The sequence below is a fragment of the Phalacrocorax carbo genome, chromosome 1 (assembly GCF_963921805.1).
Source record: "Phalacrocorax carbo chromosome 1, bPhaCar2.1, whole genome shotgun sequence".
Taxonomy (NCBI): domain Eukaryota; kingdom Metazoa; phylum Chordata; class Aves; order Suliformes; family Phalacrocoracidae; genus Phalacrocorax; species Phalacrocorax carbo.
This window is the reverse complement of record NC_087513.1, coordinates 28,158,272-28,186,236: the sequence shown is the minus strand read 5'-3', so window position 1 is coordinate 28,186,236 and position 27,965 is coordinate 28,158,272. Positions and strand designations below refer to the sequence as shown.

Below are 27,965 nucleotides of genomic sequence, written 5' to 3'. Positions count from 1 at the left end.
GGGTTGGTGCCTCTATTGGTGTTGACTCTGTGGCGTAAAGCTGCCACAGAAACCCAGCAGAGTTTCCCTCACAGAGGGGAACCCTTGGCCTTTCTTTCTGTGCTGAATCTACAGCTCATGCACATCTCCTAGCAAGGAAAGAGTGCATCAGGGGGTGTCAGGGAAAAGCCCACGCCGTGAAATCTCCAGGGTGCCAGGGACATGGTGCTAGCAGGTACATTGACCATCCCAAGCCCAGGGAGGAATTTAGACTCCCAGTCAGTATTGGTTGTGCTGTGTGAAGAGCTGGCTGTCAGACCCAGAAGCAAGAGAGGTTTTACTCTACCTTCTGGTCCAATGATCTGATAGACTGGAAGCATCACCTCCCATGGCTTCATCGAAGAACACAACTAGAATAAAAACGCTACCAATCCATTAAGTCCATTCATTGCACTACCTGAAACAGCAACAAAAGCGAATGAGTTCTCTGAAGAATCTTCAAGATACCCTGCTTGAGTGTCACTGCTGAGTTTCTCACCTACATAAAAAGCCTTCTGAATAAGCTTTCCTCAGGTCAGACCTGAATTCTCAACTCTTTCTATTAAGAAATCGTCCCTTGGCAAAGATGGTTGGAGAGCCTCCTGGTCTGTCTTTAACCTCATTCAACTTTCATTCTTCTCTGGAACTCCAAAAGTTTACTTTTTATGAAAGGACAAATTGGCCTTTTTCTCCCTTCTGACTGCTACAGATCCTCTAATACACATCCAACTGCCCCTCTCTTATCTGGGTCAGCTGCTGGGAGACCTCTGGAGCTCAGAGATCCTCCCTCATACTCTTCCTGTTTTTCTATCAGATGAAAAAAAATTGAATTGGGCACCGAAGTTCAGATTCTGTAGGTCAGGTTTGAATTAATTGCCTCAAGGGTCATATTTTACAAATGAAACAAGAATACCTACCTTTAAGTGATGAGTCATATGCATTATGCAATGGATTATTATTCCCTTTGGGGTATAGTATTTACTTATCCTTGTGAAATGCTCCATATATTTTACATCTTTTCTTCCTTATTGTCTTCAGATGTAGATTATAGTCACAAGAATAATGTAAGCTTAGCTTTTAAAGTGAATGTGCTTTAAAGCCTAATTAAATAAAAGTTAAAGGTGCTGGGTGATAGGCAGTATCTTAATTGAGAAGGCAATAGATTGAATTAGAGGGTTTTTTTCTTATAGATCCTCAATCCAATATTTCTTGAAAACTAAACCGTCATATTCTTCAATTGCTAAAACCAATTTCAAGGTAAAAATGTCATGTCAAATCATGTACCAATAAGGGCATTGCAAATAAGATTTTTCTTGACCTTACCAATCAGTCACATTGCATCCCCTCCAAAGAGTATTATTAGATTTTTATCATTTTCTGAAAGCTTCTTCTTCAGAGACCAGCCTGATAAAGTAAAGTCTCTGATTCTAATAGATAGCCACAAACAAAGTTATGAATACCACTGCTATTCATTTAAAGGACATCACTACTCTACAGTAGATAAGTCGTCTAATGAATTTACATTAATCAAATAAATATAATGATTACCTGGGACATATTTGGTTTTATAATTACATATATTTTTGTAATCCCTTTTTAGAATCGACACAATATGATAGATAACTTTACAAATATTCATATATCATGGAAAAGTATGGCTTAATCATACATTATACTAATGATGCATCTTATTATTACCATACTGATTCAAATGAATTTCTAGATCTATGTGATATAACAAAGCCTGAGATATGGTAAACAGTGTATAACAAGGTATTCAAAAGAGGAACAAACAGTCTAATATGGTAAGCAATTGGAGCGAAATTCTGCCTTGTCTCACGTCCCACAGATTACCTTGTTGTTATGAGGGATACACAAGTATTTCTGAATTTGTGCTAAACGGACTGTTAGTTACACAGGTGCAAGTCCCATTAGCACCACTGAGAGCTGCACCTAATTATTTAACTGGGTGCCAAACTCACAACTCACAGACATGTAACCCTTGTAGTAAAGCTCAAAAACTCTAGTGCTCAGTTTCAGAGCCTTGAAAATGTTTCCCTTGGCAGATTTGAGATTTCACAATATTATGCACAGAAACATGAATTGCTGTGGTGATAAGAAAAAGTGCTGATTTGTAGGTAGCTCATTTAATCCCACTTTTCAAGCTAATGTGAGTATATAACTGATATAGCTTGAACAGTTATGTCACTGATTTGAAACAGCAAAATTACATTGCATTAATTTAGCCTATTAGAGACAAATGTAAACTAATTTCACAGCTCCTTCAGGCAGCATTTTATAATGAGAGCCAATTTGAAAAACCAAACAGAAAAATTTATATTTTTTGGCCTTCTCTGGATGTGCAAAGGTATTCAACAGCACCATTGGTTTTCCAGGGAAATTTCTTATAGAACAGATAAAAGAATTATCACGCCTAGGAGCTAAGCCGCATTCCTACCAGGCTGCACGTCAGCCATTCTGTTTTTTTGAAAAAAAGAGTTTAATCTCTGCTGTCAGGGCACAGTGTACAGGGAACTACTTACAGAAGGTATATACAGCTGGAAAAGAAATACTTCTGTGGAGCTGAGCAACTCTGTGCCAGAAGTCCTTCAACCATATCCATGGGAGGCAGCATGAAAGGGAGGCACAGTGAAGGGAGTACACGATGCAGTCACAAATAAGCCACTCTGCGGTTTGCGTGATGCTGCCCAGCACTGACCGTGCCTCCCATCAATGACTGTAGATGTGCTGTTGACATTATAATCAAATTAGTCATATAGAAACCTTCAAGTCAAGAGAGAGAAGTTGACCCTTCTAGAGCACCGTTAATCTAATTAAAGCTGTTGTCTAAAATGGATCAGATGGACCCCATTCTAGGTGAGCATTTTTCCCTCTTTTGACTATAGTCAAAACAGTGTAGACAACTAACTCCAGTGCAGGCGTCTGGGCAGGCTAGATGAATCCCATCTGCAAGGATTCATATTATCCCTGCAAACTGCCTAAACTCAGCTTCAGAGCAGGATGCCTTCAAATCCCTGCTGTCCTTGCTTGCAAGAGAGCAATCCTTTTAGGAAGGACCTGGGTCCATCTTGTCTGTCTCAAGTCCTGTGTCAAGGCGGTATGGGACAGAGGGAAGCACCCTGGCCAGACATTTCAGGCTAGATCACAGCCCCACAGCACAAAGCATGCTCTGGCAGGTCTGCTGGAGTGTAGGGTGCACCAGCAGCTTTCCCCCAGGAAGCACCTCCAGAGCAGGCCCTCACGAGGAATAATGGCATAGTGAGGGGCAAACGTGGCTTCATGTCAATTGTCAGGCAGCTCCTGCACTGCAGTGAGGGGCAAACATTTCATCCTGGCTGGTCCAAGGAGACACAGCGTGAAGCACATCCCTCAGTCAGCACTCCCAGGAGGGACTTGCATGACACCTGTGTACCTAAGCACCAAATGCTGCACGTTTGGGGCTTTACACATTCCTTTTTAGAAAGAAGATACACTTTGCTGAGCTTTCGTGGCCCAGAATCCCACAATGGCTTTGGCTTTAAAGCACTTTCTCACAGCATCCATAGTGCCTTTCTGGAAACATAGCAGCTTAGCTATGCTGTGGGTAAGGGGTGCTTTACTTCTGTTCTCCACTATTTCAGTCAGGTTAATTGGCCCTATTTTTTACCTTCGTCTCTGGTCCCTTGCTATTGCTATGGTTGTGTAAAAGGAAGAGAAATCCATGTGGCAGTAACTCTGGCATAGGCTGGATAAACTGAATTGTGGCTGCTTTGTGTCCAGTACAGCTCAGTATATCAGGATAGCCTCCTGATGTTCCTTGGCTTTGGAAATAATTTTCCATTAATTATCTGCAAAATATTTACTTTAGAAGTGCTGTGAACAATCAGGCCAGGAAGCTTGTTTACTTGAACATTTCCTTAACAAGAGTGCAAACACCATTGACATGAAGTTTTTATACTTTTCTCCCAGCTCTAAATAAACGCTGTGTAGCACTGATCAGGATTTTGCTTTCGTTAAAGAAGAACAAGACCTCTGGTGTTTATTTTTTCAATATATGTGTATTGTTAAAGAACAGTTACGTTCATCAGTGACTTCCTATGCACGTACTTACCCCAATTACCTCCTTTTTTCTTATAGGCATGTAGCCACCGCTCTAGCTCAGAGATAATCTGCTGTACAACTCCTTCACTGAAAGCCTTCAATCTTCAACCACCCTTCGTAACCAAAGTGTTCTTTATTTTTGATGGTGTCAGCTCTTTCTACTTTGATTTTGATTATGTAAATAATCCTGTATTTAAGCATTTTGAAAAGCCAGTGTTCATCTCAAGAGGCAACCAAAACATTCTGGAGATTAAGGTAAGAAACACTGAAATACATTTTTCAATTATTGGCAAGCGCACATCAGCAGCGTGGCATGGAACAGACATTTTGATGAAATAAAGGAAGCCCCAAGGAAGCAAGGACAGAGAGAGCTGTGTGTTCAGTACTGTATTCACCCCAGTCCCCAGCTCTCACAATTTAAGAGATGCAGAACTGAAAACAAAGATATACCAGGGTGGTTCTTGGCATCAGTTGGGGTGGGAGAGGGGCTTTCCTCATCCTCATGGGAGGACCACACTGCGTCAGCTTCCAATTGCAATGAGCTGTGTCACCAGTTCAGGATTAAACATGGCCAGCAGCCCAGAACCTGAAGTGTCTGGTCTGTACACGAGTCCCAGCTCTTACTATCACATGGTTTTGTGTCCTTCCGCACAAAAGATGTGGAGTTGCCTTCAGAACATGGCCTAGTGGCTTTGGCTCTCTAGAGCTGAAGAAAAATCTGGCCTATGCACGAAGTCACCCATGAGGATCAGTCACCACTGTAGCCTAAATATTTACGGATCCATGAAAAATGCAAAATTAATGCTGAGTGCCTGTTAAAAGAGCACTGAGAATAGCCTACACAGCACTGAGAAACATCTCTTAGGAATTCGGGGCCATCGCAGGCACAGGCTTTTCTCTCCTAGAGTGCTTCAGAGAAAGTTAAATCCATTTTGCAAGAGCCCAATCTCTTGAAATCTAGTGCTTTTCTGAGCTAGAGTCAAATAGAAACAGTATGAATACATGTATTTTTAATTTACAATTAATATTTCTGAAAATTTATTATTATGTACATGTAATTTAGATAGGCTTTTATTTATATAGAATATAATCTGTAAAAAACTGCTTTACAGGAGAGAATCAGCCTTAATCCTGGGGTAATCTCTTTGTGTAGCTGCTCTGTACCCCTGTAAGAAAAAACTCCTTTCCCTTATGACAGCCATGAAATCTAGAAGCCCTTAGGTCTTTGACCCAAGATGGTCCAGCCGGCCAGCTCCTGAAATGCAGGAAATCAGAGGGAGTTACCTTAGAGCCTCTGTCAGCCATGGTGCGTTCCAGTCAAACTCTCTGAATATTGATCCGTCTCCACAAAGTGTGTTGGGAAAATTTCAAAAAATAATCAGTCTGATTTTTATTTTTTTGTTTAGTTTTTCTACTTGGAACTTGTGGCCGTGTAATGACCCTTCCTCAATGCAGAGCAATTCTCCCGTTCAGTTATGGAGAAACGCTAGAAAGAGTTCTAGTGTGCGGGTCAACAGAGAGCTGGGAATATATAGCTGTTGCATGGCTCAGTGCCTCTGTGCAGTGACAGCAGTGTTTTCCAGTATTTTCCAGGTCATGCATATCAACCAATTGGAAAGAAGACTAATTTGGGAAGAATCATAGAATAACTTAAATTGCAAGGAACCTCTGGAGGTCTTCGTAGTCTAACCCCCTTGCTCAAAACAGGGCTAAGTTAAAAATTAGGTCAGGTTGCCTATGTCCTTGTCTAGAAAAGTTTTGAAAATCTCCAAGAACGGAGATTTTACATCTTGAAAAACCCCAGCTCCACTAGCCCTGCATTGTGCATCCTGTGCTTCAGCTCCCATTCTATCTCAGTGGCCCTCTGCTGTACTTCATCCAGTTTGTCAGTATCTGTCTTGTTCCGTGGGCTTCAAAACTCAACACAGTTCTCCAGGTGTGGCCTCACTAGTGCTGAGCAGAGGAGAACAATCACCTTCAATCTACTGGCTTTGCTGCTAGTAAAGTATGTGCTGAGCCTTCATCACTACAATGGCACACTGCTATCTCATTTACCCTTGTGGACCAGTGTATCAGTAATTTTCCTAAATTTTATGTCATCTGAAAGCACAAGGACAGTGTATCCTGTCCCTTTGTCCAGGTTGTCGATAAAAATTTTAAGCAGCATTGGTCCCAGTATTAGCCATTGGCAAATACCACTTGTAAGACTTCTAAGATTTGCGCTGATGGCCAGTCAGTTTTTCACCCACCTTTCCATCCATCCAGTCCATATCATCCCAATTGGTTTTCATTGCTAGGAGAGATTGTGCTGTAAAACCTTGCTAAAATCAAGTTAAACATTGTCCAGTGCTCTCCCTTCATCTACAGAGCCAGTCATCTCTGCATAGAAGGCAATCAGGCTGCTCAGGCAAAATCCACCCTTGGGAAACCTGTGCTGGCACATTCTTGTTCTTCCTTTGTGTGGAAAGGCTTCCATGAGGACTTGCTCCATAATCTTCCCAGAGACTGAGGGTTAAAAATTGTTTTTTTAAAAAAACTCTTCTTCTTTTACTCTTGAACCTTTTATTCTCCCTAAAGAAGTCCCTAGTGCTGTTTATTGCTGGGAAGGAGCCACTGAGATGAGAAGGGCTGGCTGAGGACTGTCCCACTGACCACTGACCACAATAACAATTTTGTAGTATTGATGTCACCTGTCGTCATGGCACCCAAGGCAAATGTCTACCTGAGCCTAATGCTCTGGTTATTTCCCAGCAACCAACTGGAGAATAACATCAGTGAAAGCTGGTCTCCTAGAACAAAGCATGAACAAGCACCAGTTTAACATCTTCCTCTAAACAGAATTAGTTATAGTGGGATGCTTCTATCAAAACAGAGGCGACTTTCAGAAATTATAGTCAGGAGCCAAAAGGTCATCACAAGCCATATTGGCAACGCTTCTCCCTTGCCCCTTACCCACATTCAAAAATATACACACACAAGTTTACATGCCTCATGATCATATTTTGTGCAGTAATTAAGCAAGCTCAGCATGAAATTAAATGGCAGCTTGCTTCAGTGAACAGTCTGTTCTACCGAACCAAAGTTCTTTTATCTTTTTCTTAATTAGTTTCAGAGGGGCGGAGGGAGCTTTTATTACAAGTTTTTCAATCAAACTAATCTAGTGTGACATATTTGGCTTTCATCAGATGATGGTGGGTACCGATTGAAAGGTTCTGTTCAGTTTCCCCTGCTGACCATAAGATGTTTTGTAAGAAAATGTTACACACAAGAAAACATTAAGTCTTCTATGTAAAACACAGTTGGGGCACTGTGTGCCATGAATGCCAGCCCTTCTCATCTTCAGTGCCAGCCCTTTTGTCTTCCACACTACCAAGCCTCTCAAGGTCCCACATTATCACTGTCTTCCTCTGCCAATTATGTGGCTCCTTGAAGTCCCTCTGCCCACCGTGCTCTAGTCAGAGGGGTCATGGCAGAGTGGCTTGAGGCCCTTCTGTCTTCAACACCGTGAAGACACCACTTCAGAAGTGCTCCTGTTTGCCGCCAACACGGGCAGCTCTCAGGGCAGGAGAAATTCTGGTGTTTCACTGTTGGGGATGACCAAAGCCTGAGTTTGCTCAAGAGGACAGAGTCTACTTGCTGCCTCCTGCAGGAGCCACTGACCCAGACCTGCAAGCTGGCCTGCTGACGGCCCAGTGTGTCCTAGCTGTGAGAAAAAAACCAAATAAATAAGTAAAGAAACAGCTTCTTACCTGAGTCTGCCCAGGGGCCTGGCCTGGTCTGGGGTTGTGCTTGTGCACCACACTGGTGCGGGGGCTCTGTGCATGCTTCCAGAGGAGGCCTAGCAATGGGTCGCTAGGTTACTAAGTTGTTGTTATAAATATAAATCTTCCTCCAGAGAAATAAGTAGCACAACTGTCATTTCATGTTACACATCACGTCCGAGATCTTGGTTCTCCTCTGGCACATCTGCCCTAAAACTGAGCACAAGACTTACTAAATTGTCTATTTCTAAGCCAGTACAGCACATTCTTTATGAGAAAATCTTAAAGAACTCTTCTTATCTATATATAGGTCACTCTATTTTCAACCTTCTTCCACATCGCGTAGAAAATTACATTTTTCTCAGTGTCTGGTCCAAGAGAGTGCAATATGGAAACCCTGGTATTTCTGAGCAAGCTGAAATGGAAGTTCTGCCCCTGCAGTAACTCTTCATTCTTCCCAGGTCAACTCTCTCTGCTTAGGAACCTCAAGAATTCTTCTGACACCAATCTCAAAATTTCCATGCCTTGGTTTGTGGCCCCTCTACTGCTTCTAGACCTTCACCCAAATTATTCCCATCTCTCTAAAGTTGTGAGGTAGTTGGTCTATCAGATTGGTTTGAAACAGCTACTCAGTCCAGTAACTAGCTTCTCCAGCTTGCGTGCAAGGGCATTGCTCAGTAAGAAGGGGGTAACACACATTTTAAAATAGAAAATATTGTTTCCCAGTTCTCAGAGGAGTCAGTTTCCTCCTTTTCTTAAAATCATAGGCAAAATCTGTGGTCCTTAGAAGAGCAAAACCGCTGCTGAAAGAGTTTAGAAACTCTTAATATATTGAGATATTATGCTGAATATATTTGAAACTATAATATATTAAAGGTAATATAAAGGTAATGGTTATAAGTAATAACTACTGTCTTCATTATAACTGGCTAAGGACCACCTTAGGAAATGTCAGTATGATTTTTTTTTCCTTTGGATAAGTGTCATTTTTGGTGGAAAAAAATTCTGAGATTTGGTATAGAAGGAAAACAGAGGTGAGTGGCCCCCATTAATACATTTACCCTGGATGTGGAAGACCCACACTCAAGTCTTTTGAGGTACGTCATTCAAAGGCAAGATCTGAATATGAATGGCTCACAATCTGCAGTAAGCCTCCATACTAATATGCAATAAACATTGAATATTTACTTAATTAACACCAAACAGAATGGCTCCAAGTAGACAGAAGATAGAGTGCAAAATGGCCTTTTTTGGCCAGCAATTAAAAAGCACTCACCTGAAGTGTGGCATTGCCAGTCAAAAGAGGATGTTAAACTGGCTCTCCTATATTTTTATTAACATCTTCCCAGGACTCAGTCTGATTCTGCAGCACACCCAAAACATATTCCAAAGTAAGATTTTTGTTTTCCCCTCAGAATGGGATTCTTGTTTTCTTTCCAGTGTATGAGGCCTCATAGCAGTGTCAGCCATGACGTCTTCCTCCCTTCTCATGAGAAACTCCCAGATCCAGCCCACATAAATAGCTTGTATTAGTGTTACTCCCCATCCTCCCTTCTCCCCTTTTACTCCCACTGAATATGCCTGTTCTTTCATCTTATCTTAAGCTGGGCTGTACATGGGGCACAGCGGCTTCTTAAATACTGATACCCTCCTGAGCACAAAAGATCCTGAACTTGGCCTTTGGACACTACTATCACAATACCAGAAGGAATAATATTTCATCCAAGTCTGAGATGTGAAAACAGGTTTTCTGAACAGGGAATGTACTTTTCATGCTGTCATCTTTACTAGGGTTTGTTCCTCTTTGGTCCATGGAATATGGTTTTAACAGATTTGTGCATTTTTGTGATTATAATTAATTAGTTCTTTTTGAAAGTTTCACTCCTGCTACCATAACCACTTGCAAAACAAAATGTTTGAGATGCCTTTAGTTTGTGGACAATATAATGCCAGTTTTGTATAAACAACAGCGTCACATAATGCTTCCTTTCTTGTGTGAATCATGCAAAAATCTAAACAGGACCCTTGGAATTTACAATTTTAGAAGTCTGTATGCACTGTATGAGTATTAGTGACAGCAGATTTTATCCGTAAACTTTATCATCCCCTCTGGCTTGTCTGTCAAACTCCCATTTACATGAAAAAGCCTGATACATGCATATTGACAGGGCAATGTAAATTTGCATTAGTCTTTTATTTCACCATTGTTTTTCCATTAAAAACATTTTCCAAGGTAATAAAAGGACTTCTCCATAACATATATGAGATGGTTATGTAATATGAAATTGATTTTTTTTTTCCAAGGGAAATTATATTGATTCAGAAGCTGTAAAAGGAGAGGTGCTAAAAGTTGGAAATAAAAGCTGCGAAAACCTCCTCCTGCAGTCAGAATCAATTCTGTGTACAGTTCCCAGCGATCTCCTGAAATCCAACAGCGAGCTAAATATAGAGGTGAGGCAGCCACATCACACGTGAGATATTAATGCCATTTTTATTATCATTCCCAGTGTCACTATTGAACCTATAAACTTTAAATTTAAGCCTAAGCCTGTGTTCACACAGATATCTCTATCCCTGTTTGTTTGGGATGGAAATTCAAATCATATCAACTATTTTAAAAGAAATATTATAATCATTATTGTTATTACCTGTTTGCACAGAGACTTTCTGGAGCCTTAGGCACAAAGCAGGACCTAAACTAAGCACAGAAATAAAATGATAGTTATTAATGCAAACACAAGAGGAAATCTGTGGGGAAGAATGGGAAGCTATTAATGGAGTAGGTTTACTTTGGAGCTCACAAGTCCTTTTTTGAGCAAAAAATTCTGCTGCAGTCAGTCTTCTGAAATAATTTTTTGTCTGCTTTTTAGAATTTCCTTTTGATTCTTTTTGTAAGATACAGACACTTAGGACAAATGTTTGAGTTCTAAAATTGTTCTAAAGGTGGTCTCACTAGAGTCACTCTGAATGAGTGCTACTGCAAATTTAAATTGTAGATAGTTTTGACCTACTGGTTCGTAGAATAAGACACAAATCTTTCAGTATCTTTGTATTGTTTTTAAATAAGAAAAAGAAAAATCACAGCAGAAGGGAATTACCTTTAAACTATGAAACTTGATGGTCATGAACTCTGATTCACTGAAAACAGTGGAAACTTTGCCAGTGATGTAAGTGTGACTAGGATCAAAGTCTATGCAAGCTCTTTGGAGCAGAGACCATCTATTTTTTTCTCTCTCTTTATGGCATTCATCTCAATAGGATCCTGGGACATGAATGCTATTTCTGCAACCTAAGTAAATCGTAGTAACTAATTTGCTTTATCAATACAGAAAATATTAATTTATTTTAATATTAATTTACTTTGAAATGTACAAATTAAATTTCTTGGCTGTATCAGGCAAACTATAAAATTAATTGCATTTCTCCTTTCGGCAAATCTGTTTCCCAGACCTGTGAATGCCTAGTTATATATAATACCTGTGCATATGTTGCATTCCGTACCTGTTTGTATTTTTACATATGCAACCGGGACTGGCACTACATTCAATCAGTTCTGCGATGTGATATTTCCTTAACCTCTAAGAAACAGATATACGTGACCTGTATTTCCTACATAGAAAAGAACACAACATAAAGGGGTTAAATAAGGTTTCTCCTTGTTTACTGACAAGGAGCCTCAGAAATTGCAGTCTGCCCAGTGAAGAAGAAAATTTGCTCTTTTGACGGGCAAATCCATCATTACAGTACCCAGAGGAATGAATTCCACAGGAGGAGAAAGGATGGCCAAATGCATTCCAACTGACTGAGCTAGTGCTGTGTGACCTAAAACAGTTTTGCCCTGTTAGCTGCTTGGTGTTTGTTTGGTTGTTGATTTTGGGGGTTGTTTTTTTTGTTTTGTTTTGTTATTTTAAACTGTCGACAAGATAGAAGCTGGCAAAGGACAGGCTCACGTGACCTTGGGAACTAAAATGCAGGCATGCTGTCAACAGAGAGAGAGTTTGATGTTACAGCACATTTATGCCAGAAGGACACATATTAAAGACATTTGGGCTATTTTTTTTTAACACACATCTCAGCCCATATATCCATAGGCCCATACAGTTCCCTTCCCCCTCTGAGTAAAAGTGTGAATTTAGTATTTTGAATTAACATCTGGTAGCAGTGAAACTCTTATCCAGAGCGCATGTGTGAGTGCGTGCTGTGTGTATGGTGTAGCACATACATAGATGTGTCACTAGCAGAGCTCTTGAAGGCATGTAATGTATCATAAAAATGTAGACCTGCTTTAGCACACACGAATATAATAATTTCTCCACTCCCAGTGTCTTATCACAGTACTGCATCACAAAATCAGGATTCAATACATATGGGATACATCAGCTCATACTTTAGTATTAATAATCTACTACTTATTTGTCTTTTTTCTTTGTTTTTTTCCAGTGGAAGCAAGAAGTTTTGTCAACAGTTATCGGAAAAGTGCTGATCCGGCAAGATCAGAATTTCACAGGACTAATTGCTGGAGTCATTTCAACATCAGTTTTAATTTTTATCTTTTTGTTGTTTTTCCTCTGGAGAAGGAAGAAGAAACAAATTAAAGGTCTGTCGTAGTCAATTCCATCAAATAATTCTGGGTTTATATCTTAGATTTTAAAAACTGACATCAATTTATGCTTTGCTTAACTGCCATTCAATGCCCTGTTGTAACCTGTCAGCAGAGGTTTCACAATCAAGTCCAATGTTTAGATGCATTTCAGCCCTTGGCTCTTGCCTGAGCTGGGTGAAGGGCCACACTATGCCTAAAGGAGAAGGATTTTGGAGGAACTCTGAGCTATTACGAATACTTAGTAACTTCTCTTCCCCAATCAGCCTTGGAAGAGGGGTTGAGTAAGTGGAAACACAAGTACTGCAGCATCATCTGGTTGCCTTGTAGTCCTCCAGGCTGCACTCTTTAATGTCTGTACTCTTCAATGTCTTCATAAATGACTCAGATGCAGGACTGGAAGGAATACTAATTAAGTTTGCTGATGACACAAAATTGGGAGGAGCTGTTGACACTCTCGAGGGCAGAGAGGCCCTGCAGAGAGACCTAGACAAATTAGAGAGCTGGGCTGTCACCATATGAAGTTTAACAAGGGTAAGTGCCAGATTTTGCACCTGGGCCATGGCAGCCCTGGATGTACATACAGACTGGGGAATGAGAGGCTGGAGAGCAGCTCTGCAGAGAGGGACCTGGGGGTTCTGGTTGATGGCAAGTTGAACATAAGCCAACAGTGTGCCCAGGCAGCCAAGAGGGCCAACTGAGTCCTGGGGTGCATCAAGCCCTGCATTGCAGCCAGTTGAGGAAGGTGATTGTCCCACTCTACTCTGTGCTGGTGCAGCTTCACCTCAAGTACTGTGTGCAGTTTTGGGTGCCACAGTACATTAAGGATATAAAGCTACTAGAGAGTGTCCAGAGAAGGGCCACGCAGTGAGGGAAGGGTTTAGAGAAACCGTATGAGAAGCAGGTAAAGTCACTTGGTTTGTTCAGCCTGGAGAAGAGGAGGCCGAGGGCAGACCTCACAGCGCTCTGCAGCTTCCTCACAAGGGGAGGAGGAAGGGCAGGCGCTGATCTGTGACCAACAATAGGACCCGAAGGAATGGCAGGAAGATGTACCAGGGGAGGTTTAGGTTGGGTATTAGGAAAAGGTTCTTCACCCAGAGGGTGGTGGAGCACTGGAACAGGCTCCCCAGGGAGGCAGTCACAGCACCAAGCCTGACGATATTCAAGAAGCACTTGGACAACACACTCAGGCATGGCGTGAATTTTGGGTTGTCCTATGCAGGGACAGGAGTTGGACTTGATGATCCTTGTGGGTCCCTTCCAGCTCAGGATGTTCTATGATTCTATTATTTCTTTCTCCTCCCCCTTCAGATCTGGGAAGCGACCTAGTGCGCTATGATGGCAGAGTGCATACTCCTCACCTGGACAGGCTGGTGAGCGCGAGGAGTGTAAGTCCAACGACAGAAATGGTTTCAAGCGAATCTGTAGACTACAGATCAACTTTTCTAGAAGGTACACCTCTATTATGAATCTGTATGGATGATATTTTATACATCTTGCTTTTCATATATCTTCAGATGATAGCTATTTTGGTCAATATCTTAATTTCATTTTCTCATCTGGTTTGTCTGTGTCCATTATTTGGGACTTTCATGTGCTCACAGGCTTACTATTTGAACTGAGCTTCTCAGGTGCTTCCCAAGATTAAGGTGCAAAGGATTTTTACTCAGGTTGGAGGAATATATAAAATACTATTAGTAAAAACTCTCTGCAAGTATGCTCCACAATTTATTAGGAGCTAGTGGATATAACCGTTTTGTGTTATCATAACACCCATCACATCATGTGCAAATCCACTCTGAAAAAAGTGATTTTTAAGGATAGCATCGAGTGGCTCTAAGTTTAGTGTGTCTCAGTGACTTCGCACAGTCATTATAAAGCAGTTCTGTCAGCCCAACATGGGACATGGAGTTTTGTAAACTGATATTCATCTGTTCATGCCCCTCTTATAAAATGGCACATTGTATGACACAGAAACGTTGATTTGGAAAATGAAGCTAAAGGGATGTGAAAACTGTGACAAATTGAGTGGAGGTCCATGTGTGCTGAGATGCCAGTCTTGGAAAACACGCTGTTCATTTTCAGGCCTGTATGCATGAGGGAAGCATAACCATGCTGAATACATTTTTGTGCCTTATAACACTATTTTGGAATGGGTATTCTCCAGAAGAGCACTCTGCTGCACTTATACCACTTCAGGCTGAACGTGTCCTTTAAGACGTGTGGAGACCATATTCTGTGATTACTATTAAAGAGTCTTTAACTAATAGGAGTTACCATATTATGATATTTGAGATATCACAGATATTTGTTAGTCTTGGTATAGACATAGTCTTGTATTATTTCAGGTGCTGCCAAATACAGCCCAATAGAAATCACTCCAAATCCTTATTCCACCTTTGTAATCCCCAGTCACAGAGCTGTTTGAGAGCCAGGCCCATTCTCAGCTTCCTTTATGATTCTTTAATTGCTGCCACAAGCTTGCACAGGAAATTTCTTGACTGAAAGATGCCCAAAGGAAAAAGCCTGTGCCACTGGTTAGAAGGGAAAGTGGTACACAAGACAAAACTGTGCAAAGATCCTTGATGGAAGGTAAATCTGCAGTTTTCTGCAGATTGGGTAAATCTGGGACCACTGTGCACTGGTAAAGCACAGCAGAGAGCACACCCAAGAAGGAGGTGCATTTACTTCATGTTCCTGTAGGAATGCTCATGTCAATTACTGTCAAAGAATAAAACTACAGGAACATTAGAAAACATGCAGATTTACATGTAGCAGCTGTAAAAACTATTTTGCAGCCATGGCTAGAGTATTTTACTGTGATTATTAAATAGATAATTGCCCTTGGTGACATAAACGTGGCTTTGTTCATATAAGAGTTTGTATTTTTGCTTCTAGGTAGAGCAGCACTGAGTTTTTCTCAGCACCCAGAGTAATAACAGCCCTATATGAAAACTTCCCAGCTTTTATATATAAATATATTAGGCATGTCTGTACAATACCTTTTACTCTTTGTGATAAAATAGCTGATAATTTCTGTAGTTAAATGTATTGCCTTTTTTTCTCTTTAACCATGGGCTAAATTCTGCTCATTCACTCTGCTGGAATCATTCCAGACTGAAATGGGTGTAAATTAAACATAGTTCCTTGATTCTGTTACACAAAATGCTAGAAAAAAATCTTCTAAACAAAAGCGATTTAATATACCTGAACAACATGCTGTGACAAAAATAATTTTCTCAAATAAATACTCTTTGCTTGACAGAAACATTTTAATTTCTGCTATTTTAAATCAGCTGGCTCATGTTATTTTCATGAGCAGCACCAACTGTATTATCTCAGCAGTTGCAGGATATGAATCACCTCTAGGCATTTCCCTGGTTGAATATTTACCATTGGATAAATATAGCTAGTCACCAACAGTTTGGAAACCTTCATGAAATGTGAAGTTCCCTACCAAATTAGAATATGTCAATAATAAAAGGTTTCATGTTTTTAATTGTTCACTACTTCCTCCTCCCATTTCGCTGTCATTTTTCCATTTTACTCTTGTTACTCCCAATTACTAGAAATGCTATAATCTGCACTTGGCAAGAAGTGACAAGGCTTCATTCCATCCCCTCAGAAAAGTGGAAGTTTTGCCATTTACTTTCATAAAAGTAGAGCTGAGACAAGCATAAGTTTCTAGTGACATGGTTTTCCTGGAGTTTGGCAGATTAGCAATGCATATTTTCATTTTCCCTTTGTGACCAAAACTACTGCAAAGCCAAGCCACTTCCAGACTGATAAACTCAAACCTCACCAATGAAAGCTCACCAATGAAAGCAAGCTCTTAATTTTCCAAGAAATCTGAAAGGATTATAACAGTTTCTGTTCATCTTGCAGATCAGTTTCCAAGCATGTCTCAGAATGGATCGTGTAGACCTGCCCAGTATCCTCACTCTGACCTCTCCCCAATTCTGTCCAGCGGGGACTCAGATTTAGCCAGTCCGCTTCTCCAAACTAATGTCCACATTGACATCAGTGCCTTAAACCCCGACCTGGTCAAAGAAGTGCAGCATGTGGTTATTGGTGCTGACAGCCTGATTGTGCACTTCAGCGAAGTAATAGGAAGAGGTGGGTACCGCGACTCTTACCTTGCAAACTGCTGTTCTTTTTGCACACCTGTTCATTATAAACCATTCCAAATAGGGTGCCTACATGAAGCTTTTTCAAGCTTTTTACCTCTTACTGCACTGCATTCCATGCACCAAATCAAGGGGAGAACCAATGGACTCTCCTCTGAAGTCTGATGAAGGGTTGTGCATTTGATCAATCAGAGAAGACACCGGAGGGAGAGAGGAGTCTGCCAATAAATGGGCTCTTTTGAACTCAGCAACTTGCTGGTCCCCCCTCAGCTGCCTCACTCTCACCCTCTTCCAGGCTATGGAAAAGCTCAGCCAGGGCTTCTGACCCATGAGCCTGCGGTGCAGGAGTGAGGCTGCTGGAGAACATGTCACAAGCCTAAGGCACACACATCCCCCTTGGCAGGGGATGCCAAGGCAGGGGCACCAACAACCTTAAACTCAGAGCATGAGAGCTGGCAAGATGCCTACACCACACTAAAAACTGCTGCAGTCACTAGTGCATTCAGTAAAAGTCTCCGCAGGCCAGGTGAAATGCATACACCCCTTTTTCCTCCACAAGTTTCCCCCAGCTCTGAGGAATTTGCTGTTTGTTTCCTCCTGACAAAGGCTCTCCATTCCCCCTCATCCTTCTGTCATCCCAGCTGCAATAATGCATAGCTCCTGATTCACTTCCCCTTATTTTTGTCGCTGATATAGCAAGTCCTGTATTCTCCTGAATTTTTCCCATCACTCCTATTCCTCCACATCTCCGAAAGCAGGTTCCCTCCTTCTTTCACAGCCCAAGCCAGTATTTCTGTTACGGGCATTTATTAAACTCTGTACTGTTGAGTATCTGTTAGTAACCCAGGTAGAAACTGGATTTTCAGTACTTCGGCAGATCATGCACAAGAGGTCTCTTGTTGAGTATCAGAATGCTGATAAAAATTTGGCTATAAATTATATTACTAATGCGTCTTCTGCAGGAAAATAGCCACAAATCAAACAAACAGTCAGTGTGTTTCCCTTCCATGTATTACAATTCATCATCCCCAAAGCAAGGGTGGGCCTTTTTCTTTTCTTTCTTGTTTCAGAAAAGGCCAAGTAAATTTCCATTTTTTAAATGTTGAAAAATATCAGGAATGACACCGATATAATTAACCTTTTTCAATTTTCTCCTCCGTAACTAGAAATGGGCCAAACCCAAATATATTTTAGACACACCCGATCCAAGCTTTAGGATTTGTGCCCAGGCTCCAAACAATCTGTGGTCTGATGGGATTTTTAGTTGCTTTTGTAAAACAAACTTTGTATTAATTTTACCCCAAGCCAAAATCAAAGCCAGCTGGGCTTTCACCAGCGCTTATGACTGGAACCTAGTAGAATTAATCAGATAGTCTTGTTCTCTGCAGAACTCACACTTGACAAAAGAATCTCTTTTGCTTTCTAGCTGCAAGTATTAATATTTTTAAAGTGTCCAGTAAATAGTACACCGTTACATGTACATAATTTGATTTGGATAAATTAACACACGTGCCTGGAGCTCAAAGTTCTCTGTGTGTCCCAAACAGGTCAATCCAGCTTCTCATAGTAGGCTTCCCCACTCTGCAGACTACCCTATTTGCTTCACAGGAAAGCACAGATCAGGAAGGATTTCTGTGTCGCTGGCAGTTTATTTTACTGCTTAGACCATCAGCAAGAAGGCAAATTTCACTCATCACCTTTTAGTGATATTTTGGACTAGGAACTAGGCAACAGCAGAGACTGTAGACTGCTGCCTAGTAATGTGGTCAGGCTCTGATTGGTGGAGTGTCTCCCAAACCTCTCATGGCCAATACACCACTTTTAACACTCAACATTTTCCATGGCATAGCAAAACCTGAGAGACTGTAAGCCTACAGTGACACGCCTCATGCAACTTTCTACAGAAGATGCATCAAGGCTGTACAGCCCTGTGGACCACTTAGCAGGGCTTGCAGACCGCTGGGAACCACCAATCTAGTGGTCACGTCAGCTCCTTCTAATTGCTTCCCTGGGCCTTCCAGTGCCCTCCTTTGACATATATCTAACAGGAGAGCATGGTGGGAATGGGATGACATGGGTTTTGTGTGCATAGTCATTACAAGAATACGAAGAAGTTGTGGCACCAGCCTTGCCATTATTTATACTCTCCATCTAGGTCAAGAAAAATCAATTATACTGCAAATAGAGTTTTCATCTTATGTAATGATTGTTCTATGTGTTAGTTATGAAGTATACATTACAGGTGTTGGGAATTGGACAAAAATGGAGTGTGATTATTTTCTTAAATCATAATTGTGACCCAGTGGAAAATACCAGAAAGCTAATTTTACTTATTAAAGCTAATCTTGCTCATTTTTCACACAGGACATTTTGGGTGTGTGTACCATGGGACATTGCTGGATAACGATGGCAGGAAAATTCATTGTGCTGTGAAGTCACTGAATAGTAAGTTGCATGTTTAATAGTGAGAAATAGCCATAATTCCAAAGATAACTGGGGTGAACTAATTAATTACAGTGAAGTGTACTTTCACAAATAAAGATGCTTAGTTGCAGCTGGATCAGATTTATCTCTGGAGCAATTCCAATGACTTTACCACAAGGCATTGGTATATACTTGTGCATCAAATGAAATGCCCATGTGTTTCCTCTACAAAGAAAAGGACAGAGGAAAATGAGGGAAAGGCAGTGTAATTTTTTATTCTACTGACTACTGAAGATTTGTTTTTGGAAGTTAAATTGCTAAAGAGCAGGCAAAGCTGCTGGAAAAACAGGAAGAAACTGTAACATTTATTAAAGGCTTTACTCATGTGTTGTTATTCAGTTCTAAATAATTCATAATAAGAAAAGGAAAAATGGAATTAAAGTCAGAAACAAACTGTGTTTAGTCATTGTAAGTAAACGGATGCACATAACCTAGTTGTAATGTGGGAGGTGGGGATCGTGTTTATAGCTTCGCATTATCACTTTGTTGTGCAATGAAATGCTATACAGAAATGAACTGTAGTTTGGTTGGGGCTTTTTAAATTATTTCATTTTATTACCGGATTTCTCAGGGATTACAGACCTGGAAGAAGTATCTCAGTTTCTGAAAGAAGGAATAATCATGAAAGATTTCACTCATCCCAATGTTCTGTCGCTCCTGGGAATCTGTTTGCCTAATGAAGGCTCCCCCCTAGTCGTTCTTCCATATATGAAACACGGAGATCTTCGAAACTTCATTAGGAATGAGACTCATGTAAGTACATGGTGAGGTCTACAAAATGGTAACGCAAGTCTAGCCACGCCCTGCTCCAACACCACAGGTTATAAGCTCTGATAATTACATTATGTCTATAACTTGCTGCTGTTACTACACCTCAACCTTTAGCACTTGCTTAGGCTGGCACCGAGCCTGACCACAGCGCTGCCACTCCTTCCCTTCCCCCTCAAATTCCTCTCTAGAATGTTTCCCAGAAATTATCAGCAATAAGTATTTCTCATTTCCCATCCATAAGCCTCTTTATAAACAAACGTGTTTATGAGATCTAAGTCAAGGGGCCCAACCATCTGCTGGTTTGAACTGGCATATCTCTGTTGACTTCAGCGCAGCTGTGCCAGTCGTCACCATCTGCTCTTCCAGCTTCTAGGTAAGGGATCTTCATGTCCAGCTAGAGAGCGTCACAGTCCCTTTATCAATATTTTTTCTTCTTATCTTAAGAGAGAAAAACAGCAATTGTTACACAAGCTGTGAGCACTCCCTTATCAGATTTTCCCAATTTTCTTTGAAAGACTGCAGTTTGCTCAAATGTGCCTCACTGCTTTCTCTCAAGTGTGAGACCACAGGTCTTGCCTCAGGTAGCATAAGCCCACTTTAAACTGTAGAACATCACCCATTTCACAGCGCTAGGACAATATAAAGTGACTTCTGAGCCAATGGGATTTTATCCCTGCCTCGATGGCAATCAACAGTAGCCAGTAAAATTTGGAAAAAACCCCAATGCATCTTGAAAAATTGTTGGGCGAGTTGAGCTTTCTAAGGTAGGGACCTCTTGCCTTTTGAGCTTCTTTCATTCTACAGGCAGCAGGGACCTTGTCTGTGAATACTGCCATAGTCCTTCCTGAAATAAATAGACTAACGCCATAGTTGAACAGGATTGCTCCACAGAAGAAAATTATATGGAGCAACGGCAACAACACAAAAATCTATCAGACCGTACTGTTACTTAACAAGTCATGATGTTGGATAATAGAATTACAGGTTTCTGTTCATATTTATTTCTATATTTAACATTTTTAATAAGACCAGCAGAAAGAGTTACCAATCTCACAGAAAATCTTCCTCTGGTAACTGCTAAGGTCTCATTAGCCTTTTCCGTGGCATGATATGGATGATAGCTTGCACGTATTTTGCCCCAAACAGGACTCCCTCCTTTCTTGGTCATTTCTGGCTGATTTGCTCCAAGTTCATAGTTAGCACCTTTTACAGAGTTACGTGCTATTACTTTAAGTTCACAAATGTGCATTTTGTGTATCAGCTGTGATGCTGAGGTTTCAGCATGCTGTTCTACTTCTCAGGCCATGTCATGCTGCTTATGCTGCAAACTCCACTCTTCTGGAGTCTGTCAGGTTTTTTGATTTCTTACGGTGTATTTCCTCAGTGGAGGTAAGAACTTGACCTAGAGTTACACTAGTTTTACCACAGGCACCAACCTGTCTTGATTATTCTGGTGGCAAGATAGGCGTGTCAAAAACTGAGAGTCACAGCAAAAAACAGTCTGCTACTTGGCACATTCTTCTGCATTCACTGTATCACAAATATTTGTATTTTACAGAACCCAACAGTAAAAGATTTAATTGGATTTGGCCTTCAGGTCGCAAAAGGGATGAAATACCTTGCAAGTAAAAAGTTTGTCCATAGAGACTTGGCAGCAAGAAACTGTATGTAAGTACAAACATCTAATTCCAGCCATGCTACCACACTCTTCTGTGTAAGACAGTGAGATGAGGTAAATGACAGTTTCCAGGATTCTTCTTTTTTTTAGTCAAAATCGGGTGTTTTTTCACTGTTGCGTAATTATACTGATGTTTGCCTTGCATACTGATGAGCTACTCGGCTTGCTAAGGGCTCACTTCTTACACATAAGCTTTTTTTTGAGTGTGGGAAGTAAGAAAAGCTGAGGTGAAAGTGTAGTCTCTCAAAATCATTGGTTGGAGCGTTTAAAAGGCATCTCCTAAGGGAAGTTAAACTGCTGTTGTCTCAACTTGCTGTGCTTCTACCCAACCTCTTCAGAAGCAGCCCGTCTCTGCTGCCGCGCCTAGCAGGAGGGCGAGGAACACAGGGGAACTTTATGAGAAAAACAGGAACACAAAGAAACTTATTGACAGTAATCTTTCATTACATGAATATGAACTTACTTTGGCTCAATTGCACACAGAAATTAACATGAAAAAATAAATCAGACCATACCAAGCATCTTACTAGTGTCTGAGTAGCCAGGCAGTTCAGTTCACACAAAGACTGATACAGGAGTTGCCGATACTGTTATGCTGATTCATCACCTATGTTGTGAATTAATGAGGTACAGAATTAAACGATAGAGTTTATTTTTAGCACATCATAATCTGGAACTCTGGCTGCAAAAAGGTTATCACCTGTGACATCAGATTTCTTATTCTTTTTCAAAGGGTACACACTCGTGCAGCTGCACAGGCTCTGAAAAAGAATGTTTCCTGACAGCTGCGTGTTTTTTTAAGGGAGGAAAAAAGCCACGAGCAACATGATTTTCAGGTTTCCTAAGAAGAAAGGAATTGGGTTACTGAAGTTCTGATTCATCTAATCAAAGTCCACATAGTGGCAACAGGACATTCCCTCTAGCCTACTGTCTCTTCCTTGGGTGAGGAGGGAACAGCTATCAGGATGAGTTGCTGCTTTTGTAGTTCAATATGGCTCAGCACTTCAGAGCCTGGAGAGCCACTGCCACGTGAGAGGAAGCTGTAGGGCTGAAGACCCACATTCCCCAGTGGCCATGTGCAGTCCAGCACTCAGAAGCACAGCCCCTGCCACAATGGGGATATCCATCAGAAAGGAAACCAGTATGCAGATACAGTCCCTGTGGACTCTTGACTCTATTCCATTATCCTGGAAGAGGTGCAGGAAGCTGCTGTGGCTTAAATTGTCCCCGTTGACTCATCAAAGTTCCCTCCTACTCCTGTCATCGGTATTGATTTAGTTACTACATCAGTAAATGCAGCAGATGGTTGCGTGCCATTCAGAGACCAGAGAGTTGTCCAGACAAAAACCTCATAAATTCAAGACAGGGAAATGCCACGTGTAGAGGCCAAGAGAGAGGGGATTATTTAGCATGGAGAAGGCTCCGGAGGATCTTATCCATGTGTATAATAAATACCTGATATAGTGGAGTAAAGAAGATGAAGCCAGGTTCTTCTTAATGGTGGCCAGGGACAGGCACAAACTGAAATAGAGAAAATTGCATTTAAACATGGGAAGAAATGCTTTTATTGTAAGGGTGACTGAACACTGGCACAGGTTCCACAGAGAGGCTGTGGAGTCTCCACCCTTGCACATATTTAAAACCCAACTGGTCATGGTCCTGGGCAAGGCAACCTGCAGTACCTGACCCTGCTTTGAGCAGGGAAGGTGGTGGTGAACTAGACAATCGTTAGAGGTCCCTTCCAACCTCACCCATTCTGTGACTTTGTGATTCTGTAAAGGAGCCCAGAAGCATGTGTTTGCCGTGGCTAGGTCTGCACATATAATGAAGAATGGGCTTAAGCATGCCAATGCCCATGCTCTGTTTTCTGACAACAATACCACTTATCAGGGTAAACACCAAGCTTTGGAGGAGCAAAGCTAGGGAGATCTTTGGGTATGGCAGAGCTGTAACCCCAGCCGAACTTCCCTTATGCTACCATTCTTTCCCAGTACTGACACCAAATACATCCTTAGATGCAGGACTACATTATTCTATATGGGCAGTCACTGAGATAATGATGGGTCCTTATCAAAATTGAGAGTGAATAGGAAAGGTGATGCCTCGACTTGGAAATAAAAATCAGAGGTTTCTAAGGATACAGTAGAAGAAACAGCAGTGGAAGAGATGATGTATTACTCAGTCAGGATGTATAGGCTATTAGCAAAAATCTTTTTATACAGAGCAATTGTTTTAAAAGAACTGTAATTCAAATTATATTATCAAAACAACATCAATAACGTCATGAGTTCATTCACTGTGTTAAATGGGTGTCAAATATACTTTGCTGTACTTTTTTTCCATTACATTGGTTAATAGATCCAAGATAAAGTACTGCCTTCCAAAGTCACGGTCTCAAAAATGCAAGCCACTCATTATAATCCACCATCACTGTAAATCTCACCTGCTCAGTTGCAGATAATACTTTTTGTCATCTCTCTAGGCTGGATGAAAAATTCACTGTCAAGGTTGCTGATTTTGGTCTTGCTAGAGATGTCTATGATAAAGAATACTACAGTGTGCACAATAAAACAGGAGCTAAACTGCCAGTGAAATGGATGGCTTTAGAAAGTTTACAAACTCAGAAGTTCACAACAAAGTCAGATGTGGTAATGTACAAACATATTTGTTCACCTCTTAATTTCTCTTATATTGCCTGAGGCATCTCTCTAGTATTTAATAAATGGACCAACTCCAAACCAAAACTTATATTTGAAACTAACTTCAGTTCACATAAGAATATGAGACTGTTTCTAAATCCAGAAAGGGTATTTATCTGAATCAGAAAGCAACAAGATATAGACCTGATTATGTGTTACTGCTCAGGAAAGAGTTAAGAGTTTAATCCCACTCCAAGGCAAACTAAGGACATTCCAAGAAGCCAAGCTGGAGCTGAACCCTGCTATAGGAGGGGCTCTGGAGAGCTTGACAAAACAGGTTAATTTTGACACTAGTAAAATGTACTAGTTCTCAAAAGACTTTATTTGCTTTATAAAGACTTACTGACTGCCTACAGCAATCTCAAGTATTACCTGGCCATTAATGAAGAAAAAATTATAAGATGAAGTCATGAGTTGGCTGGATCACTTTGTATTTTAGCTCTCATTTCAATCCAGATCCAAATTAGCCTGTGATGCATAGAATTTGCACCGCGTATATACTCTTCAGTATGTATTTACACAGGGTTAGTCAGGTGATCAGCTCATGTAAATTGGCAGAGCTCCATTAACCTCCAAAGAGGTCTGCCAATTTATACCAGCTAAGTAGCAGGCCTATAGGCTTTTATTTTCTTTCATTTACTTAGCTGAGTTTCTCTCGCTCTAATTTAAGTGGCTCCTCAAGTCCCTACAGCATTTATTAGCCCACTTAAAAGAAAGACGAATGCAATAAAATAACTTTTCAAAGGGAAAATCCATGCATTTGAACGCTTGAATTTGTCAAACCATCTTTTAAAACTACAATGTAAAGCCCTCCAACCCTATCACTTATTATTTATGTCTTTGTTTTCTTAGTGGTCCTTTGGTGTACTGTTATGGGAACTTATGACAAGAGGGGCACCGCCTTATCCTGATGTAAATTCTTTTGATATAACTGTTTACTTATTACAAGGACGAAGGCTGCTACAACCTGAATACTGCCCCGATCCACTGTAAGTAAATAGTTTGCAAAGCCTTCTGCAAATGCTGCTCATTCTGATATTATAGTAAGTGAGACTGTGGGAGGAAGGGGGGGTTGGGTTTCATTTTTACATTATTTCATAATTGGACACTTCGTTTATCTGGATGGCAGGTATGAAGTCATGCTGAAGTGCTGGCATCCAAAACCGGAGATGCGTCCAGCATTTTCTGAACTTGTTTCCAAAATATCAACAATCTTCTCCACTTTTATTGGGGAACACTACGTTCACGTCAATGCTACTTATGTCAACGTGAAGTGCATTGCTCCCTATCCTTCTCTTTTATCATCACAAGACAACACAGACATGGATGTTGACACATGACGGGTATGTCTGAAATAGAGGAAAATTCATTCTTAGTTGTATGAACAAAAGGCAAAACATTTTGTCCACTGGTTTTTACTGCCCGGTCTTCGTGAGAACACTGTTGCACATGTTTATGTTGTTGCCCAAGTTGCACTAGTACAAGGACACAATATCACACTGTTTAAGGCTATGGGGTTCTATAAACCATCATAGTCATTTCCAAGTATTTGGACAACGGCATCACTTTACCAAATGGAAATGTTGTGTGCTACCATACAGAGCTAGCTCCCACTAGCTCTCATTAAGGTGTGCTCAGACCCAAGAACAAAGATTCATCATTAGTGCCGTGAAGGAGAAAGTAGAATACCAATCAGTACGGCTGGAAGGACTGTTACCGTTGCATGTACTTTAGGATAACAAGCAGTGCAGAAATGGTTTTCACACAGAACGCTAAGACAAACAATGAGAGTTACAAGAGTTTAAAATGTCTCTTCCTCCCGCACAGCCCAAACTTTGGATTTTTGCACTATATCAACAAGGTTTCCTAGAACACAGCCAGCCAGGAGAGCCAGCCTCGTGGTAAATGTCTTCACAGAAATCGACATCAAAAAACAGTGTGCAGTAAAATAAGTATGTCAGCCTTGCCAGTCCTCTGGTGTAGTCAGACGGTACATAAATGAAGGGAAAACCATCTAGTTTAAAGCATTCCTAGTGCCAACTTTATTTGGACGTTCAACCACTTCTTTGAGTAACAGGCTGTATCGACAGAGCTCTTGCTGAAAAATGCAAAGCCTCCATTTCTTTCAGTAAAGAATTAACCACTCTCTGAGAATAAAAACCTGAAGGCATCCATATTAAATGCCAGGCTAATCCCTGGAATGTAGTAATACAGGCTGCATTATTCTGGAGGAAGAGGAGACAGGCAGGCTGGCAACCTTACGGAGCTGCTGCCTAGTGAGTCACACAGCGAGTAGCTGAGGCTCTGCCACCTACCCTTGGGTGGAGCTGCCGCCAAAGGTGAGTAAAGAGCAGAGGCATTGCAGCCAGCCCTGACCCAAAAAGACACTGCCATAGCAGGAATGTTGATAACTTCTTCGTGCCAGCCCTAAAGAGCTGAGACGACCAATCAAAAAAAGAAACAGCTTTAGGCCCCTTAACCTCTTCTTGGATCACACAGCCCAATGAAGTACAATACCTGCTTCTATTTCTAAATTATGACCAGAAAAGCAATTTTGAAAAGAGAGTCAATAAAACTTTCATTGATTAGAGAAGAGTACTATAGCTTTAGGGCAAGCATCACATGTCATTTCTGTTCCTGTGGAATTCTGTGCATACTACTGTATAGCTTGTTTAGCATAGGATAGAACTGGGTTTGTTGGTGTAAACACATAAAGTATTCTATTTTTATATTAAAAAAAAAAGTTTATTTTTAATGACATTTACAAAGTTTGGTTAGGCCACAAAATACTGCACTGTGAACATTTCAGAAAATGTATGTCAACGTACATGATTCATAAATTGTAGCAACCGTAAAAACATAGTGTAAATATTAAGAAGGAAAAGGACTGACTGTAAACACACTCCACCCTAAATAAAATATCTCTGTTGCTGCAAGCCAACCATTTTAAGATCCTCAAAGAGAAGTAGTGCAGATAAAGAACTGATATAAGGGAGACACATTGTTCTTGGGAGACAGTGTTATAACTGAAAGATTTATAATGAGGGCAGAGTGTGTAGGCAAACTATGAGCAGATAATTTTGTATTGTGTTTCATCACCACTTTAATTTCAGAAACGAACTTTCATGTCTGCTGAGAGCAATACTAATTGCAGATTGCTCAAGGACAAAAGGCTTTGCCGCAGGCAAAAAAAAAAAAAAATCATCTCTATGGTTGTTAAAACAGCTAAGGAAGTTTATGACACACAGATTTGGAGAGATACTCCAAAACTTGTACATACATGCTTGAGGAACGCTGCAATGTGAAAGAGAGGACATTTTTACTATTTATGAACTTTTGCTTAATAAAGTTAATGTTGTGTCTGGGACACCTGTAAGAATACGTGATTCTGATAAAGATTAAAGATTTGATGTTAGTAAGTTCACATATCTGCAAAAGAACTGAATGGTACTTATGTTTATAGTTGTTGTTATGACCTAATAAACATGTTATTAAAATGAATTATTGCAATACGTTATGCTCTGAGTGCCATAATTACTGTTAACATTTGACTGTTAAGCTGATAGAAGTCTGTATGCTTTTTCTGAGTAACATGGGAAGAGCAACCTGTGGAACTGCACGAGAGAGAGGAATCAACTCAGAGACGTAAAAATATGGAGAGTGCACCAATAAATCAAACACGCAGTTCATCAGCCTCTGACCCATTAACAGATCAGAGAAAGGTGC

General features: G+C 40.8%; 1 protein-coding gene and 1 long non-coding RNA gene across 6 annotated transcripts in view; one reads left to right on the top strand and one right to left on the bottom strand.

Annotated features, from left to right (window-relative positions):
• The window catches only part of MET (MET proto-oncogene, receptor tyrosine kinase), a 92,330-nt gene extending 64,579 nt beyond the window's left edge, over positions 1 to 27,751 (top strand). For all 5 annotated transcript variants that reach the window (XM_064446878.1, XM_064446889.1, XM_064446898.1 and 2 more), the window contains 11 exons: positions 4,156 to 4,374; positions 10,185 to 10,331; positions 12,321 to 12,477; positions 13,792 to 13,932; positions 16,366 to 16,596; positions 18,972 to 19,052; positions 19,663 to 19,844; positions 21,421 to 21,530; positions 24,023 to 24,188; positions 25,092 to 25,228; positions 25,369 to 27,751. In XM_064446878.1, the coding sequence (XP_064302948.1) occupies positions 4,156 to 4,374; positions 10,185 to 10,331; positions 12,321 to 12,477; positions 13,792 to 13,932; positions 16,366 to 16,596; positions 18,972 to 19,052; positions 19,663 to 19,844; positions 21,421 to 21,530; positions 24,023 to 24,188; positions 25,092 to 25,228; positions 25,369 to 25,579 (1,782 nt within the window). In that variant the 3' untranslated portion in view covers positions 25,580 to 27,751. The remainder of the gene's footprint in view (positions 1 to 4,155; positions 4,375 to 10,184; positions 10,332 to 12,320; positions 12,478 to 13,791; positions 13,933 to 16,365; positions 16,597 to 18,971; positions 19,053 to 19,662; positions 19,845 to 21,420; positions 21,531 to 24,022; positions 24,189 to 25,091; positions 25,229 to 25,368) is intronic.
• Positions 331 to 10,590, bottom strand: LOC135312557 (uncharacterized). The gene is made up of 3 exons (XR_010372150.1): positions 10,529 to 10,590; positions 7,869 to 8,096; positions 331 to 436 (listed from the first exon to the last, which is right to left on the bottom strand). It is a non-coding gene; the product is annotated as an uncharacterized LOC135312557 (long non-coding RNA).
• Positions 27,752 to 27,965: the final 214 nt, after the last annotated feature.